Below are 20,409 nucleotides of genomic sequence, written 5' to 3' on the forward strand. Positions count from 1 at the left end.
CTGTCCAAGTCTCTCTGAGCAGCAATCCCTTCCCTCCAGCATGTCAGGAAGACTACACAGCTTGGTGTCATCCACAGACTTGCTGAGGGTGCACTCAATGCCACTGTCCATATTGCTGACAAAGATGTTAAGCAGCACTGGTTCCATTACTGACTCCTGAGGGACACCACTTGTCACTGGTCTCTGGACGTTGAGACATTGAATGCAGCTCTGAGTGCATCCACCCAGTTCTGTATCCAGCAAGTGGTCCACCCCTCAGTCACACAGTGAAAGAGTTAGTTAATTGCACTGAAGACTGAAACCAAGGACTTCAGTTTGGCTGTTAGCTTTTCACCACATGCCTATGGTACTGTGTGTATCACCAGTCCCTCTACATGGTGCTAACAAAGTCATTCTGAGGAGTCTCCACTTGGAACAATTACAAGGCTGTAGTATGCAGTTATTTAAAGACCAAATAGCCCATTGTACACCTACAGTCTGAACATGGTAGTCCTTTCTATCTTAGTCATTTTATACTTCCCAAACTGAGAATTGAGACATTTACTTGCAGATTCCTTTTCACAGCTTTAGATGGATAGTTGTATGGCTCCTGTCTTGCCTGGCTGAAGTATTCTTGCAGAAGCCTTTGTGTAAATTCCAGGAGTATATTCTTTGCTTTCATAGTCTTGGTAATGACCCCAGCATAAATAAGGTGTATTTTCTTTACAAGACTAACATCCATGTATTGGTGGAAGCCTTGAACCAATGTGTTTAGACTTATCTTTATTCTGTAGAAAGAGTTGTACATGTGCTTTGAAATAAACAGAGCATGAGGTTAGTGGCTAAAGCTTCTAGCCTAGAACATCTGGCTGTCAATGCTGCAAATGCCAGGGCCTTTTGGAGATGGCATCTCAAGTGGTAAGCTGAGTTGTGAGAGGTGCTTTTTACAAATGTAGTGGGGGAAGAATTTTGTAAGCTAAAAAGCAAGGATTTCTTCAGCTGAAGAGGTCCTTCAGGCAGTTAAACAGTACTTAGCCAGCATTAAAGACTACCTGTTGGCTTGGAGACAGCCACATTCTAAAAAGGCTCTTGTGAGATGATGACAAAGACACTGAGTGCAGTCTTGAAGCCAATAGGTAGTTTAGCTGCAAGTCTTTTAATGCTGCTCTCCATGTGGTAAGTACTGTTTAACTGCCTGAGGTACCTCTTCAGCTGGAGAAATCCTTTCTTTTTAGCTTAATTTGTAGACTGTTGCCTTTCTAGTGCCCTAAGGGATTAACTCTTCTGTCTGCTATTCTCTAGTAACAGACTCAACATACTCACTGTGCTTTTGCTTTGGAACTGCTTGGATCTAGACAGTACACTTGAAAAATAGCAGTAAATAGTAAGTAAGGATCATGTTGCAAACTTAGTGTTCAGCTTGGGCATCTTGTTAGACTTTAATCTTTCTGAAAATCAAGGATGAAAACTGCTGTTAGCCAATGCAGACCATTTTTCATTTCCTCTAAAACACTAAAACTGAAATGTCTTGGGTCATACCATGTGCCAATTTCTTGTGCTGGGAAATACCAGTTTGTTGCTATTTCTGCACAAAGCAGCTGCAGAACTGTTTTTCTTGACTCTGTAAAACTAAATAACTGCAAAGGGGGCTGACTGCTCTTGGAATGCAGGAAACTATTCTCTTCACTAGCAATGTAGTCCTATTCATTAGGTCTTGTAAGGCCTGCTTGTGAAATTAACACCTTACAGAGCATAGCTTTTGGACAGGGTACTTGAAACTAAGTCTTTAGGTACAGAGAGTTCAATGCAATGTTAGCTTTCTCTGCTGCACACTGTGCCCCAGGTATAAGTGTGGGAACTTGATTTGTAGAGCAATCTCTAGCTGAGCAAATATTTTTCAGAGTAAGAATTATCTTCACTGTTTTGGAGGTGAATGGTCATCTTTATTGTATCCAGGAGCACTGTTATGCCTGAGGTGAGAAGCCCGAGGGATCTGTGCATACAGAGGAAAAGCTCAGTAGCTGTGGTGGAAAGAAATACTGTCTGACTCCAGGGAAGCCTGTCACTGGGTTTGTTTGAAAGATTTGCAGAATAGGGAGAGGCTGACAGCATGGGCTGGAGTTAAAATGGGTGTGGGAAAGAAACACAGGCCATGCATGAGATTGCCAGATGACATCTTGAATCCCAGTGCACTGAGGGCCTTGTCAGCAGACATGTGATACCACATAATTTCATAGAATCATAGAACTGCTGGGTTTGGAAGGGGCTTCAAGGATCATATAGTTCCAAGCCCCCTGCCATGGGCAGGGATGTTTCTCACTAGACAAGGTTGCTCAGAGCCCCATCCAGTCTGGCCTTAAAAATCTCTGGGGATGGGGCTTCTACCACCTCCCTGCAGTGTCTCACTACCCTCATGGTGCAGAACTTCTTCCTAACTTCTTCCTTTGTGGTAGGCTGGTGTTCCTCAGGGAGGCGAGTGCAGAGGGTCAATGCTGCTCTACGTAATTCAATGCTGATATTTTAAAGAGTCAACTCTGTATGCTTAACACTGCCAGAAAGGCTTCTCAGATGATATGATCCCCTGCTATGTGCTTGGACATTATTTTAAACACATATTTAAAACAAGCACTACACGAATAGCTCTCTAAAGGCATGCAGTAAATAATGGTCCTGTTGTGAGGTCCAGTAGTAGTGGGAGGCTTTGTGATGTACAGTTGGCATGGGATTGCAGTTTGAGAAAGGAGGCTGATGGCAAAACTCCTGAAGTTCATTCAGAAACATGGGCCAAGGTGAGATGTTTCAAATAATACAAAATGGCGAAGAACCTGTCTCTTGAAAGCAAGCTAGCCTTGCTTCTGCAGGGACCAGTGATTTAATTCTGTGGTGAGTGGTTTGTTTGTTTTTTTTTTTCTGTTTGGTGTTAGTTTCTAACCACTTTAAAAAAAAATTAAAAAACATTTTTATTCTAAAATATTCGTTCTCTAAAGCCTTAACTAGCATAAGTATTGCATGGTCTGTGGTAAGTCTGGGGATGCTTGGTACTGAGCTTTTCAGAGGATCTGCTGAAGCATTAACATATTGATCTGCAACTGCGGGGAGATTGCCTGGACGTGCCAGAGGAAAGATTTCCTTTCACACAAAGGACAAGTGAGAAGGAAGGCAATGTTTTTCTCATCACTTACAGGTCGACTGTTAATGGATACTTAAAGCTGTATTGAGAAGTGTATTGTTAATGGTACACAGTGGATGGACTTGAGCACTTTAGGAGAAATAAGACACCTGCCCTTTGAATCTGGTATTAATCATTGGCTACTGGTACAGCTCTAGCTTGCTGCACTGATTCCAGGCTCCTAAAGGCTGAATGCAATTGTTCGAGGCAGTTGTTTTTCTGAGAAGAAAATTCAATTGGCTCAGGTTCAAAAGGCAGTACAAAGTAGAAATACCTGTTAAATCTTAGGTTTTTGTTGTGTTGGTAACCACAGTTGCTTAAGGGCTATTCCACATAATTGCTTAGATTATGTGGAAGGGAATGTTGTTTTTTTCAAGCGAACACAACAATCTCTTTTGGGGGCAAAAGGGAGGGTTAAGACGTTGAAGGTGTATTTTTCAGTTTTGCCCCCTTTCTTGCCTAGACCAACAGCGGTATTGTGGATGGGCTGCCATTCCCATTTTTCATGGGCTGAGGTTTGTAAGAATATTAATTGCAGTCTCTTATCTGTACTCTCGAGCAACTGTACTGATACCCTTCCTTTGACTTAAGAGGGAGGAGGGGGAAAACGATGATACAGTGCTTGTACTTCTGTAATTAGGAGACAGTTCTTGTCTAGACTGGCTCTTAGTTCTGAGAACTACTGTTTTAAATAGCTGTTATGTAGGCATCACTGCACATGACTGGTGCTGCTTTACTAGCCTTGCCTGAAACTTAAAATGGCACATTACCTCCTTTTGTCCTAGTGGTGTAATTCATTCTGGGTGGCATAAGAGAAGACATAAAGCATTAACTGGCCAGGTTGGCTGCCACAGTTCAGATTTACAGGTGCCTTAGCAGTGAGTTGGCTGACTTCTCTCTGAGCATTTTTAATAATAGCTTTGCATCAACTGAATTAATAATAAATTACTAGTTATTTCCTTGTGAAGACTGAAGAAGTAAGTTTCCCACTCTTGCAGACACAAATATTGTATTATTTAGTAGTATATTCTTAGACCTACTTTTTGTGGTTGCTTTTAAGTTTAAATGCTGTAGTATAATCTTAGTGAAGATCTAGGCTTATGTGTGTAACATGATAATACCCTTATCTTTTGTTCTCTAGTCTGAGAGTACTCTGTCAAAATGTTTAGTGGATGTAGCTAGTTCTGTGCTTTTCACATAAATTGTGCTTTCATAATCCTTTTTTTTTTTTTTTAATTAACCCAAACCCCACCACCCCCAAAAGAACAAACGGAAGCTTTGCTTTTAGATCAAACATGAGAAGGTAGCAGCTTGCTGTAGAGGACTTTGAGGAGTGTTTGCAAGTGAAAGCGAGATGTAACAACTTGTGTGCTGCCCTTCCTCTAGCTCTTGGTCCAGTCTGTTGTCTCTGCTGCTTCAGGATATCAAAAGCTTTGCAGTAGTCCTTGGCAGCTTTGATCCTTTCTGTGCCAATAGGTGAACTGAAGAATTGAATTTACTTAGGTTATAGAATCATAGAATCAGTCAGGGCTGGAAGGGACCACAAGGATCATCTAGTTCCAACCCTCCTGTCATGGGCAGGGACACCTCACACTAGATCAGGCTGGCCAGAGCCTCATCCAGCCTGGCCTTAAACACCTCCAGGGATGGGGCCTCAACCACCTCCCTGGACAACCCATTCCAGGCTCTCACCACTCTCATGGGGAAGAACTACTTATATCCATGGTTACATGGCAGTGGCTGTCTTGCACACTCCACCTTGTCCAAGAGTTGAATTTTATCTGACCCTTCCAGCTCTTGGATAATAAATGCTCTTTGTTTTTTAAATGCTACTTCCTAAATACTCTAAAATAGGACACAGTAAGTCTGAAAGCCTGATTTGTGACTGAGTTAGCAATTGAGCTATATCACTTCACAGTTTAGTGCAGGGTGTGGAAGGAAGGAACCAGAAGGATTCCTCTCATAGCTGTCTCTTCTCTTGCCCATAGAACGTGTTGAAGAAGAGAGACCAAGTTCAAGCAGAGTATGAAGCAAAACTGGAAGCAGTAGCCTTGAAAAAAGAAGACCGTCCGAAGGTGAGCACTTAAAACTACTATACAGAAATTTAATTTAGGCTTGCACTGAGTCTTCTTTCCTGGGAACAATGGAGAAACAGAACTTCCTTTGTTGAGGGCTGGCAGTTTGCTTGCAATTTCTGGCAGAACAGAAGTTTGTCGACAAGTTGATATGAAATGAAGACCTAGGTATGAACATACTCTATCAACCTTGGTATTACTGATCTCCCACTGCTCAGAGCCGGGTGGCTCTAGCCTGTGTGACACTTGAATAATAGCCAGCAATCAGTTGGGAGTGTTTAGTGACATGGGCTGAAGCAGTGGTAGAGCAGTCCTGGTGACCTAGCAGCATGTCACTTAGCCAAGTTAAGGTCCAAGCCCTGGCACTGATTAACTGTATTGCAGGACACCTGTTTTGGCTGTGGTAGATTCCATATTTTGCCTCTTTTACTAGGGAATTCTGTGGTGCTGAACAGACACAGCAGCATCACCACACGACAGGTTTTGGCTGGGCTTCATGGAGAAGCAAAGCCGTGTACTGATGTGCTTATGCTGCCACCTGCTTTCTGCTCAAAGCAATGTGCAAAAGCCATACCTTAAATCACTGCATTTTCCACCAGCCATGACAGCAGGGTTTGTTCTGTTCCTCTGCTTGGTGGGGGCTTTTTGTTTGTTTTCTTTCCAGTTCCCCTTCGTCTTTATTTGCCAATGGATGATTTTCCATCGTTATGGATAATGTATGATAATCTTGCAGAAGACTTACAAAGTATCTTTAAGAAGATGAAGAGGGCCATGGCCTAGAAATGCAAACTAGTATTTTTCTGTTTTTGTCTGTCACATACTCTACAGGTAGTGGTGTCTTGGGTATCTTGTGGTGTTCTTGTATTTTGGACTTGTGCTTGCCTCCCAGCAGGCAGGTGTGTCAGGTGCTCTTACTTCCATGGGGTATATTCCTTCATAGAAACAGGTATTCTAACAAGTTGTGTGCAGATGGAGGGAACTAAATCTAGCATATGCAGCAAGCCAAATGAGTGTTTTTTAGCCATAAGGATTTGTTGCAGCAATCAGAATTGCTGAACTTTGCTGATCTCTCACTTATTCTAAAAGCTTTTGTGTCTTGGCTCTGAGTGGGCTTATTGTGTGAAGTACAGCACTTAAACAGCTATCTAAGAACATTTGGACAAAACTGGGGGAACATGCTCACCTTTCCAGAGTATAATCATATCTTTTGGCAAATCCTTATACCCCTTTTTATCTGACATTTAAGTCTTTTGTATCATTTACAAGGTGAAGTTGAACAAACCTTGCATATTTGCAGAACACTAGCTTGAGATTTCCAGATCCTCTCCACCTAGAAGGAATGTCTTGGTCTGTAAGAGCTAGTAGCTTGGAGCTGTGGCTAGCAGTATGTCTTACATTCAGTCATGTCTCCTGGCTGTGGCTTACTGGAAGCTAAAAGCAGACAGAAGGGCTTGAGCTGGGTTATAAACGAGCAGCATTTGTGTTCAGCGTGTTTAGCTGGTTTGTCAGAAATTGTGTTTAAAAACAAAACCAACCAAAAACCCCCAATTAAAACTCAACAACAGAAAAACAAGCTAAACAAAAAATAAAGGAGAAAAAGGGCTGCTTGTTGATCACAAAATGAGAGCCTGTCATGACTTGTTGATCTCTTCCACTGGAGGGCATTCTGCGACTTGCTGTACAAGTAATCTGTCTGGCTTCACAAAGCTCAGTGTCATTAGATCATTCTCCCATTGGGATGATCAGCTCAGAACTCAACGGCCTACAAATGCAGAGGACTTGTAGGGCTGCTGTAAATACCTGTGAGCAAATACTGATCAGAATGCTGAAGTTTACACTGAAAGCCTAGCTTGTGAGTGTGGTGTGTTTTAATGGTAATGGAAGAGTATTAGTGCAGAGTCAGCAGCCTTTCTGTTTCTAACAAGTACAGTGGTGAACCACTGCACTTAGCCATTTCCAACCCACAGTGGAGATGGTTTTCAGAAAATCACAGGGGTTGGAAGGGACCTATAGAGATCATCTGTCCTACCCTTCCTGCTAAGGGAGGGACACCTAGATCAAGTTGTAGAGAATCATGTCCAGGCAGGTTTTGAATGTCCCCAGAGAAGGAAACTCACCTCAAAAAGAGGAGAAAATTCTTTACAGTGAGGGTGATGGAGCACTGGAACAGGCTCCCCAGGGAGGTTGTGGAGTCTCCTTCTGTGGAGACTTTCAAAACCCACTTGGATGCATTCCTGTGCAGACTACCCTAAGTGATCCTGCTCTGGCAGGGGGGATGAGCTCTGATCTCTGGAGGCCCCTTCCAACCTCTAATATACTGTGATCATGTATGTGTGTAGGAAAGGAGAGAAAAAAAGGAATAGGTGTAGATACAGAACCTCATATCATATGAGGTGACCAGGCTCTTGAATATAAAATGTCATGCTTAGGTCTTGCTTGCATATAATCTCAGTTTTAATTGACTTACTAAAACAGTGATGGGTCCTTCCAGAGTGTATTGGAGTTTGAACCAGTTGTAACTTGTTAATACTATTAGGATTAAGGTTTTGGGTTTTTTTGAGTTATTTTGGTCTGAGAGAAACCATCAGTAAGAAAGTAGCAATTTCCCCCAAAGTCTAGTCATCTTTTCTCAGTTCCTAATTGCTAGCCAATACTTAGTATCTCCACTAGTAAACTCAGATAGTCTCAGCGTTGATATTTCAATTTATGGCCAAATTTGGTGTTTGAACTATAGCCTCTTTTTATTAATCTTATGCAAGATATAAAGTGCTCAAAAGCTGTTAGTGAAATTAAATTTTTGTTTTAGCTAGTCAGTTGCAACTTCTGCTCCAGGAAGCTGCAGTTTTGCAAGGAAAGCTCCCAAACAGGAGTGGTGCACATGCAGACACTGCTTTCATGATGCCTGTGGAGACTTAGCTGGAGGTTGTTGCTTTTGTTTCTTAGAGCATATATGATCCATTTACTGATCTCTGGGTAGGTTAATCTGATCACACTGTAGCCTTCAGCTTTCTCAGCCTGGCCTGCATGAGAACTGGTTGTGAGAAAGAACAGCTTTTTTTTTTGTGGTTGGTTTGGTTTTTTTCTCTTCTCTTCATTGTGATTTGAGATCCTGACAGAAGCAGGAAGTGGGTGAGTGCTTGGAAACTAATTTAATTGGTTTGGAAAATCTGTGGTTTTGCTGCTAGACTTCGTGACTTTTTCTGTTGATAGCTTAACCTTTCCCATTAAGATAGACTACTTAAAAATATGGCATTTTCCCTTTAAAGGGGAGCATCTTCTAAGTCTTCAAGTCACTGACTTGGTAGTTCTCCAAAGTGTATAAGGGAACATTATGCCTGGAATTGCAGCAGAGTGGATCCTTTAGCCAGAATCATAATGTTTAGAGGGGGGAAGTGTGTAGCTACTGAACCCTCAAGTAGCATGTAACTCCAGTTGCATGAATAAAAGGGTACTCAAATCCTCTGAATATGAAGGAGGTGTTTCCTGTGTCTTGAAGAGCTTCTCTGAGTGTTAGTTGATATAATACTTCAGTGATTGGCCCTAATCCACATCATGGAGAAAAACAGATTGATATGTTTCATGGATTCCTACAGTGGTTTGGGCTGTAAAGGTCCTTAAAGATCATCTAGTTCCAACCCCCCTGCTCTGGGCAGGGATACCCCCTGCTAGACCACATTGCTCAAGGCCTTATTGAACTTGGCCTTGAACACCTCCAGGGAGGGGGCACCCACTTCTGTGGGCAACCTGTTCCAGTGTGTCTCCACCCTTACTGTAAAGAATTTCTTCCTAATATCTAGTTGAACTCTGCCCTCCTCAAGCTTTAATCAATTCTCTTTTGTCCTATCACTACAAGCCTTGTAAAAAGTCCCTTCCTGGCTTTCTCGTAGGCCTTTTTCAGGGACTGGAAGGCTGATACAAGGTCTCACAGAGCCTTCTCTTCTCCAGGCTGAACAGCCCCACTTTTTGTCACCTGGCCTTGTTGAAGTTGGCTTGTGGTTAGCTTGTGCCCACCTCTCAAGCCTGTCCAAGTCCCTCTTGGCATCCTTTCCCTCCAGCGTGCCAGCTGGACCACACAGCATGATGTCATCCACAAACTTGCTGAGGTTGCACTCAATTTCACTGTCCATGTTGCAGCACTGGTCCTGGTACTGACCCTTGAGGGACATCACTTGTCACTGCTTGTCATTTGAAAACTGAGACACGACGTGCAACTCTTTGAATGCAGCCAGCCACCTCCTTATCCAGTGAGTGGTTTCTCCTTAAACAGTGCACCTTTCCAGACTCCAAAGCAGTAGCACACCTCTAACTTCCCATATTGTTAACCACCTGAAACTTACACAATCTTTTCATCCTATTCCTTCATTCCCCTCAAAGAAGATGGAAATTTCCTGAAAGTATCAAGTATAAGAGGAGCCACTACAAGCTTCTGCAAATATTCTTCTTCATCTTGCCTTTTATGCAAGTTGTGGCTTCTAGAGTAGAAGTTCCCTTATGTGTGTGTGTGTTAGAGCTCATGGGTTTCTTCTTCTGAGGTCATGGGCTTAGCCTGCATGTCCTTGCAGGTTTCCCATCTGTGTAGGCCATCCAGCACAAGCAGAAGGGAGAGAAAAGTGTTCATGGTTTTCCTGCTGGAAGAAACATTTGTCAATTGGTGATGTAGTTGCCTGGTGGTATACATGATGTTAGTTAAAATGTAAGCAAAGAACACGAACTTCTTTGTAAAGCCTTTGACACAACATCCTCCTTCTAAGCTGGAGAGATGGACTTGATGGGTGGACTCTCGATAAATAATTTGTTGGATGATTACGTTCAAAAGGTAGTTGTCAATGACTTCATGTCCAGATGGAGACAGGTGACAAGTGGTGTCCTTCAAGGGTCTGTTTTGGGACCAGTGCTGTTCAATATCTTCAGCACTGATATGGGCAGTGAGATTGGGGGCACCTTTAGCAAGTCTGCAAATGATACCAAGCCAAGTGGTGCAGTTGATAAGACTGAAGGACAGGATACCATCCAGAGGGACCTGGACAGGCTGGAGAGGTGAGCTGAAGAGAATCTCATGAAGTTCAATAAGGCAAAGTGCACCTAGGTCAGAGTAATCCTAGGAATCAGGCTGAGAGCAGCCCTGCAGAAAAGGACTTAGGGGTGCTAGTGGATGAGAAGCTGGACATGAGCCAACAATGTGTGCTTGCAGCCCAGAAGGCAAATCACATGCTGGCCTGCATCAGGAAAAGTGTGGCCAGCAGATGGAGAGGTGATTCTGCCACTTTGCTCTGGTAAAACTTCACCTGGAATACTGTGTCTGGCTATGGAGCCGCACAACACAAGAAGGACAGGAGGGCCAATAAAATGATCAAGGGGCTGGAACACCTCTGCAATGAGGACAGGCTGAGGGAGCTGTGATTGTTCAGCCTGGAGAAGAGAAGGCTCTGGGGAAACCTAATAGTGGCCTTCCAGTACCTGAAGGAGAACTACAAGAAGGATGGAGGGAGACTGCTTACAAAGGCCTGCAGTGATAGGGTGAGGGGCAAAGGTGTTAAACTAGAGAAGATTTAGATTGGACATTAGGAACAAGCTCTTTACCGTGAGGGTGGTGGAACACTGGAACAGGTTGCCCAGGGAGTGGTTGAAGCTCCATCCCTGGAGCTCTTCAAAGTTAGGTTTGACAAGGCTCTGCACAATCTGATGTGGAGGATGTTCCTGCTTACTGCGGGACCTTTGGAGGTCCCTTCTGACCCAAACCATTCTATGATTCTTTGGTCTAATGTGCATCTACCTTGGGCTGGTGACTACTAGGTTTGCTATAGGCTGTCCTTCAAGATTTCTCCTATTGCTTGTGTGATTAGATGTCCAACAGTGAGACCAAAGCCTATGAGCCAATCAACAGTAATGATCGTTAGTGCTCTGCACTTTCATTTAATTTGTTTTATAGACAGCCTGTAAGGTTAAAAGTGGAAGCTAGAAACTGGAGGCTTGGGAGTTTTATTCCACAGCCGTGGGTGATCATTGCTGTTTGTATGCAGTGGTTGAGAGATAACACTGAGGTCTTTTTTCAGCACTTTGGGCAAACATAAATGTTGTTTCATACACACTAGTGTAAATGGGGGAATGCCTAGTGCAACTGTAAATGGGAAGGGAAAGAAAAACTTGCTCTGGAGCTGTAGTCAGTCTGCTCAGTTTGAGAACTAGGAGCTGAACCTAGACACCCAACAATTGCATCTAGTAGTTTTCTTTTTCTATATGCCTCTAGCAAGTTCTTCCTCAGTCTGCCTCTATCTGGCTTGGAGGTGGATGAGCACAACTGTGTACCACTTAAATGGTAGAAAACAAATTAGGCAATCTTGTCTTCTCACTAGCACAGAATTAGGGCTTTAGTCCCTGCAACCATAACTGGATTTATTCAAGGTAACTACCAGACTGTTAACTTACCCCTTCCTCTGTGAGATTTGAGCTAGTTCAGCAGTCCAGAATTAGTAGTTCACTCTCAGTGACTGTTTCAATCTTCCTTTCTTTTCCTGCAGGTACCTACAGATGTGGAGAAATGTCAAGACCGAGTAGAGTGTTTCAATGCTGACCTGAAAGCAGATATGGAGAGATGGCAGAACAACAAAAGACAAGACTTTAGGCAGCTACTCATGGGGATGGCAGATAAGAACATTCAATACTACGAGAAGGTAGGTGGCACTGCTGGAACACTGGCAGGAATAAGAGTAATTACTTTTCATCTGAGGTGGTTATAGTTCTTCATGAAATCTTCACACTGTCTTGAAGAAAAGAATCTTGGACATCTAAATCAGTTCTCTAGTGCTGTGGAAGCTACTCTTTGGCAGCACCTTTACGTAATTTATTGAGCTGCTGGTCATGCTCAAGTGATTTGCATGGGACTAGGAGTCTTTTGTAAGGCAATCCTGTAACAGTATTTCATCCTGGATGCTTGTCCCTATTGCATTCTTGAATTGAACAAATTGCTGAGTGGTAGTAGTGGAAATTAAAAGACATAACCTGCATGTTCTAGTACTACCAGACTAGAAAATTTTTTTGTTTCCACCTTTTTTTTAATGACCCAAGCTACAAGGGTTCATGTACATTCCTGAATCCATGTGAAGATTACACCTGGTAGGCAGAAATCATTCTAAGCTCTGTCCTCCTGTGCATAATTCTGTCCCTTGTATGCTAGTCCTGGAAATACGTAGTCAGGTGCCCCTGCCCTTTATCAGCTGGTGCACATGCACCAGAGATTCAGCATCAGATATTTCTTTTTAAAGGCCTTGACATTTAACTGCATATGTTCCTAATCTAGGTTTCCTTCATGCTAGAATGGTGCTGCCTAATGCAGCAGCTGATATATTGCTTATACATGGTCACATGCCTTATCTTCTTTCCTATAGCTTTTTTCCGTATCTGCTGTGCAAACTTCTTCCTGTGCAAGGTTGCCTCTCCAAGTGATATTAATATGCACATCCTTTACTACTTCTAGTATCTGTCATGTCAGTCATTCATAACTAGTCACACAGAACTTCCTTCACCCTGGTCTCTTCTCTCTCTTGAGGCTGCTGTGGAATGGGGTGTTAAAAGATTCCACTGAACATCCAGCAGTATCTCTGCAATTAATAGTTAAATCTGTACCTTTGAGTTTTGCTCTGAGCTTCAGCAAGGAAGCTTTTTGGTAGGGAAGCAACTAATCTGGATACACGAATAGAAGTACTCTTTCCACCTTTAGTACAACCAGCAAGATTAGTGGGAAGACGCTTGACAATGGTCACTATTAAGTATAAGAGCTGGTAATGAGTTTGCCCATTACCAATGTTTAATAATATGTATTCTGCCTGCATTTGTCCAATTTGATGTCTGGGTTATACATGGTTGAAAATAATGGCACACAGCAGGAGGACTGGAGTAAGTTTGTGTCTGGGGAAAGGACTCCAAAGCCTGGAGTGATCCGGAAACCAGACTCCATTCATCTTACTATACCAGACACTACCAGTTCAGCAGCAGCAGAGTCAAGTCCCAGAGGTGTACTGGAGTATGCTGTGTCTCTGAATTATATTCCTCGAATGCATTTCAAATAAACTTGCTGGAGGTGTTCTGCCATTGTGTCCAAATCAGCCCTCTCCCACAGTCACACCAGAAAGATGTGAATTTCTGCTAGAAACAGTTTGTCTGCCCAGCTGCAAGCTGTGGTATTCCTCAGCTAACTAATCTAACTTGGTATTATGGAATTCTGGAATAATCCAACTTGATAGTATGAAATCCTGTGTGTTCTGATTTTTTTTTTTTCCCCTTAATGGCTTGAGCCACCTGATGACTTCAGAAAGCTTTAATTTGTTTTCGTTGAAAACTGCAGTTATTCTTTCTGAACACTTTATTGCTGTTTGAGATTGTGGGGTTTTCTCCCTCTTTCTGTAATGATCTGTGAAGACCCAGCTGCCCTTTTTGAACTTGTATTCTGTTTGTTTGGAGGAGTTGGTCAGAAGTTACAAGAACTGATGTACAGTCCATTTCAAAATTCTTTTATTTCTTTCTTCAGTGCCTTACGGCGTGGGAGTCAATTATACCACTATTGCAAGACAAGCCAGAGACCAAATAAGAAGTACCTTCATGGACAGTCTAGCACTTCTGTGCCCAGTACCACTAGACATACTGGAACTGTTTGAAGAACTCCTTTTGTCAAGCTAACTGAAATGCCAGCTGCACATAAGCTGGAACAGATGCTCTGAAAACTCTTTGATTTTATTTTTTTTTTCTCTCCTCACTTTCTCTGTTTAAACTGGGGTATGTTTCATCTTTTTGAGTTATCTTGAATGGTTCCTTCTTTATCCTATGGAGTGATTGGGGGTTTATAGTGAAAGTGCACGGGGATCTTTATAAAACTTACCTCTCTAGTCTGGAAGGAACTGATGAGTTGAACACTAAAAAGATGAAGATAAAACTCTACTGCAAGGTGCCAAATGACATCTTTATTACCCTTCTGGTTTGTTTGCAAAGAAAAAAAAAATTACTTACTCCCTAACTAATCCTTACTTTGTTTTGGGATGGACAGGGAAAGGCTGGAGATTAATATTTTCTGGTTTGCTACTTACTACCTGTGTGCTCCCTATGGATAAAATGGTTTCTGGAGACTTTTCTGTGTGGAGTTGGGCTGGTCCTAGGAAGAACATACCAACACCACCTGCAGATAGCCTATGATGCAAGCATGAACTGTGGTTTTTGTGAGTGTGGCATGCTGTTGGTTCATATTGAGTATCTTTATTTATCTTGGTGATTATGAAGTAATGTCAGTTGGCTGAAGCGTAGTTGTGACTGACTTGGGGATCAAAATCAGCCTAGTGGTGGCAGTGAGTTGAACAGTAGCCTTTCAGGGCAGGCTTGTGGGAATTGTGGAAGCAAGTTTGAGTCTTTTGTGTATCTTATAAACCTAGCTCTGGAAGTTGCATGGTAGTATTCTCTTGGTCCATGCTTCACACTTGGTTTGGTTTGGGTTCATTGTTTTTTCTGAGCTAGAGCCACTTTGGGCTTGGTCACTTAAGGTGCCTACTGTAGTGAAGACAGAACTCCTTTCTCTCCCTGTGATGACTTTTATTTTTTTTTTGGTAGCAGCAGCCAAAAGGTGTCAAATGCTTGCTAATACCAAGCATCATTATGTATGAAACTTGCCTTAAATAGATTAATTTGGGGTCGATGGGTACTCTGTTGGGTACACATGGGTGACACCTGTCTCTACTGAACCACATAGCAAGTCTTTTAAGACTGCTTTTGGTACAGATTTTTCATAATAGTTTTTATTGGCATTTTGAAATGCAGGTGCTTCTGCAAGTCTTTTTTTTTTCCCCCTTTCTCTCGCAGTCCAACCTCAAGTAAATATTTATTTGGTGTTAATACCCTTTTGGTATTAATGGCCTTAGGAGTGCCACCGTGATTCCCAGGGTGATTCTTGGTTTAACAGCATGCAGGTAAGATAGTTAAAAATAATCTGAGTGAGGGGGTTTGAGGCTAGTGTCAGTGTAATACTGGGATTTAGGGGAATAAGTAACTCTTGAGTGCTTACTGCTAAACTTCAGTGATTACTTGATTTTTCAGCAACATTCTTGTGAAGAATCTGAGCAGTAAATCAGTATGTGCAACTTCTGTGTTCTCCTCTGATCTACCAGATACCAGTCTGGTTTGGACTTTATCCTTTCATAAATGCCAAGTATAACTGAAGCCCCAGTTTGGTGGCTGTACAGCAACTGTCAAGATGAACTGTTGCAACCATGGTGTAGCAGTCACACGAATGAGATGATGTTTTTGGGTGCAAAAGTCAAGTTTAAGACATTTTAAGAGGTCTTCCTTTCTAACTGAGTCTCCACTGACAGCTTTGTAGTACTAAATACGCTTTTTGGCTTAAAGTCACAGCTTGTCAATATGCACTTACTTGGTGTAAATAAGAACTATTCTGTAAGTTGCTGTTAGGTCCAGAATGACAAACTACTCTTGTTGTGCAAGGGAAGTGCTTAATGAGATCATCTTAAAGCAGTAAACAATTGTTTTTCTCAGTCTTTCCCTTCTAAAATAAGCACTTGTGTACCATTTAACACTGTGACCTTCATGGTTATGATCTTCCTTAGATTCCACAAACAGATCCATGTGCTTTTTTGGTCTGGTTCTTGTGTGGTAAAAGGAATTTTGTAGCTGACACTGCAACATCACTGAGAGTCAAGTAAAATGTAATTTGAGCTAATATTTCCAGTCTTCCCTTCAACTTATCCAAAGAAAGAAGTGAAATATGAGTAGAAAGGATTCTGGTGTGTTTTTCTGCAGGTAGATAGGTTTCATTTGATGCCTTGTAACACTGAGGTTCTGTTCCCTCTTAGCTTTACGTCAAACTGAAGTGGGTGTTGATTCTGGGGAATTTAGCAGTTGACATCACAGCTGTTCGTGGGAAGCATAATGAACAATGAGGAGTACCAAGTGAAGTTCAAATCAGTGTGTGACTGAAGCTGGAGCTGTTGAAGGTCAACTTATTTTCTTTAATGCCACTGTTTCTGCAGTATGGTTTTTAAGGTAGACCTTGTCCAAATCAGGTTTCAATTGCAGATAATCCCTTTCTGGGATTATCTAAGAAATAAACTAAGCTGTTGAAAGCAGGCATTCTTTGCACTTCTCTGTTGCAGTATGTGGCTCTGTGGCACCTGCAAGTTGGTTTTGAGAAGTTGGAGCATGTGCCTCAGGATGTGGCCACTAAACAGGGTTTCTTACATGATCTAGAGACCCAACATCTTTTAAGTTCCTGCAAGAGAAATAACACAACATTCTAGAGATGAATCCTCTGCAGGGATCACTGCTCTGTAAGAAGGGTGTAGTGTTGAATCTCTTGGCTCCTATAGGCTATGGAGAAGTCACTTTATAAAAGGCTGTTTTAAATCACCACATAACTTTGGAAGAAGCTGTGAGGTTGTGGGGAGGATGCTGACTGTGAGGTAGGAGGCAGTAGCACCAAATGAGAGAACTGCAAAACAGCAGAAAAATTCTCTAAGATGTAAAGAGTGCACTTATTTAACTGCTGTTTGGGATTTAACTGAGTTTGGGATTGTAACTGTTGAGTAAAACTTTGATGTGGTATTCTTACAGGATAGGAATTATTCCTTTGTGTGGACCAAACCTTAAGTGTGAAAAGTAAAAGGTGTTGGTAAAGGGAAGCATGAGCAGTGCAGGAGCTTCATTTTGGAGTTACTTCTGGAGCATTCAGTTACTTAAGGCTACCCTTTATGCGTGCACTAAAATGATGTCAAAAACTAACTGCACCTTTTCTATGAGCCTATGTAACACGTGGGTCCTTCCATTGTCCTTGAATTAGCCCAGTTTTCCTTGTCACCCATAGCCAGACCAAGTTCCCCCTCTCTCAAAGGATGCATAACTCACTGCTGTCCTGGTTACTGCTCTAATTTCTGGGTCATTTCTTTCTTCTCTTAACTGGCACCAGCATAATAAAGCAAGCACTGAGATGATGTCATGCTTGGTAGTAATCTGTGCATTGTTCATATGTATCCTTACCAGGTTCTGTCTTATGCAATAATATATAGAGGTTGAAACATCATGGCTTTTTCAGGTATTCCTCTAGAAAGTGAAAAAGGAATAGTACTGAAGACATGAACTTTTCTGATGCAAGTTATGTCAAAAAATAAACTAAGAATTCTTTATTGAAGCCTACCTGGATTTTTGTCACACTGACACTTGTGCTAAGGATAGAGTAGTGGGAGAAGTGGTAGAAGGAAACATCTGCAAAGCACAAGTGGCAGAGACAGTCCTGTAGAAGTCTACTGAGGTAGCCTGCAGCAGAGGCTCTGTATAGATAATATATTTCTTCAGGCTTTGGTCCTACAGATGCCAAGATACTAAAGAGTTCCAGCCCACCAGGGACTGCTGAGGGTTTTAACAGGAACCATGCTTTTATTAAAACTTGCACAATTTAACAGTACAATTGTGATTAATGTTGCAGACTGTTCAAAATCCTGGTGCTGAAAAACTACTGAGCAAAATCGCATAGGTAAACTTGCTCATGAAATGTTCAGTCTTAAATTGTCAAGGTAGAACACTCTTTCCCTTGTTACGTTAACTTTTATTACAACAACAAATATGTAGGGGAAATTTTGCCTTTTTTTAAGGTAGTGGAGTTGTTAACTGCTTGCCAGGTTTTTTTTAAACTTTTTTTTTTGGTCAAGTTAACTGGGTATCACAAGAATAACCCTGCCTTCTGGCAGTGTGAGTGTTGAATTTAACACATTTTTGGGAGTGCTGTTTAACCAACCTCCTGGAATATAATGGCAATGCTTAATTCCATGCTTGGCACTTTGCAGTCTTGCTGAGGTACCTGGTGTGCACTCTGTAATGACCTGGCCTGCTTCTAAGGTTGCACGGCAAAGGCACAATACTTGTGCAGAATATAATGCCACCATGTAAGTTACATGGTAAAACATTAAAGGGTGGTTGCTGTCCTAGACTACTTTGAAGGCCTTGGTACCATCTTTGAAGCAAAACCTTTTCTTTAACTCTGCTGCTGGGATATGTATCTGTACCTTAAGATCAAACAGCAGGGTTGGGTCCAGTGCCACATTCCCACTGCACAGGGAGATGGATTGCAGAGAAAGAGTCTTAAAACAGCCAAAGGGCTTTTGCCTCCAGTATGTGAAAATAAAGCAGCACTGTTCTTGTTCTCTTTTCCTCTGTGCCTACATCTCTCTGTTCCTCCTTAAGGTTTGGAGCATTGGGCTGTGCGGGTGAAGGCAAGCTGGATGTGAGCAGAGGTGCATCTCATCTCTCTCCTTGTTGAAGGTGTCGGTGCTGTGAACCAAAACAATGCTGGTTTATTGCCAAGACTCTTCTGCTTTCAGCCTCACCAGAATTAGAGTAGCTGTTCATACCATTAAAAACCAAAATGAAAGCTGTGAAAAGACTTGTCTCTGTGTGAATTGGGTTGTAAACAATATAAACATGAGAAGGAGGCTTTTGTTTCCTGCACTTGACCAAATCTGGCAACTGTTCCTTTGTTCAGACTTGCAGGCTAGGAAATGTTGTTCTTGCCTTCTGGTGCTGGCATGTTTCTATACCCTTTCATATATCTCTGTATAAATATAGTTTGTGTATTGTTTACTATGGAACTAGTATTGATGGAGAAAAACACTTTGAGGTAAAACTGTTTGCAATTCTCTATTAGTGTGTACATTTTTTTTAAATGCAACGTTTGTTTACCTCAATTAATTTAATGGAATGGACCAATAAATGTATTGAAAGATTACTTAGATTACTTCTTTATGTAGAATATAGTTTCTTTTTTTTTTTTGTCCAGCCTTTGCCATTGAAATGTGTGCATTTCAAACACCTTTTTATCTTACTGCATAAATACCCTTCCCTTTTAAAATTTTGTTCCACTGCTGACTTAACTGTCATATGTCTGATGCTGCAGTACATCTGGTACTACTTGAAAGTGAAGCCTGGAGCTGAAGATTTCAAGTGTGTGTGTAGGGGGAGCAGAGGTGCCAGAAACTTCTTCTGAATAAGGGGCTGCATAAGGAGTAATCAGTTCTGCGTGCTGCATCCCTGGTTTGAACTGAAGCTGCCTGATTTTTCTCCAGAGTATTTCAGTTGCTGAGGGGCTTTTAACTTGTCTTTACTAACTAACTCTAGGACCTTGGAATCCACTTAATCCTTGCTAATTCAATTAGCATGTGAGTAGACATAATTTAAGCATGAGGCATGCTAATATTTTGAATCGTGTTTGGGTTTTGCTGACAGCATCTTACACCTGTTGCTGTATCATATGGGATTCCTTTTGGCAGGGGTTTCAACCCAGTATAAAGCTGCAGTAACAAGGCATCAGTGTTGCTACGCCTCTGTAAAGCCTGCAGGAATAGAATGCTACACTTACCTGTTCTTAACATGTTACAGTACTACATCCCAGTGCTGTGGGTTGAAGTGCCAGTATCTATTCTTGACTCAGAGATGTCCTCCCATGAGCTCTGTTAAAGCACAGTCCAGGGACAATATCCCAGAAGTCAGGGGCGTGAATGTCAAGAGTTATTTATTTATTTGTAGGGATTACTGAAAGTGCCTTATTTTTAGTTTTGTTTGTTTGTTTGGGGTTTGGTTTGGTTTGGTTTTTAACAGTGATATTTCTGTGTTTAGTGGTTTTCTACACAATACTGATCAGCTGGGCTGACACATCTTCTGTAGCCCTTGTAGAGTAGGTGTGGCCTGCTGACAACTGTGCACATGGCTTGTGGACCTTTTCTTCATCATCCAAAGCCACAGACTGGTTTCTGAAGGAATAGACAAGAATGAACTAATGGAAAACTGATCTTCTGCTTTCCCCTTCCACTCCTGATGTGCCTAGAAATACCATTTTTATTTCTACCCTGTTCTTGTCCCTCTGCACTGTTGCTAATTAGACAAGCAGGAAAGCAAAATGCTCTGAACACTAGTAGCATGCAGGAGCCAATGCTTGTGCTGTGCAAGATGATGCAGCATAATTTTCTTTGTCCTGGGTGATCTCAAGTGGTTGAGAGGCTGTGGCATACTGTGAAATGGAAACACAAATGAGATGCTTCCTGTGGTGATTATGATGATGACTGTGAGGACTAATGCTTGGCACACCTTCCACTTCAGTAGCTCAGAGCTGATAAACGCCAGAAGATTCTTTAAGTGGTACATCCTCTG

The 20,409-nt window shown here is 42.0% G+C and overlaps 1 protein-coding gene across 1 annotated transcript in view; it reads left to right on the forward strand.

The window, feature by feature from the left end:
- The window catches only part of SNX30 (sorting nexin family member 30), a 47,884-nt gene extending 34,077 nt beyond the window's left edge, over positions 1–13,807 (forward strand). The window contains exons 7-9 of the mRNA XM_054397877.1: positions 5,137–5,223; positions 11,742–11,894; positions 13,748–13,807. Of these exons, the coding sequence (XP_054253852.1) occupies positions 5,137–5,223; positions 11,742–11,894; positions 13,748–13,807 (300 nt within the window). The remainder of the gene's footprint in view (positions 1–5,136; positions 5,224–11,741; positions 11,895–13,747) is intronic.
- Positions 13,808–20,409: the final 6,602 nt, after the last annotated feature.

This window comes from Indicator indicator, chromosome Z (assembly GCF_027791375.1).
Source record: "Indicator indicator isolate 239-I01 chromosome Z, UM_Iind_1.1, whole genome shotgun sequence".
Lineage (NCBI taxonomy): Eukaryota > Metazoa > Chordata > Aves > Piciformes > Indicatoridae > Indicator > Indicator indicator.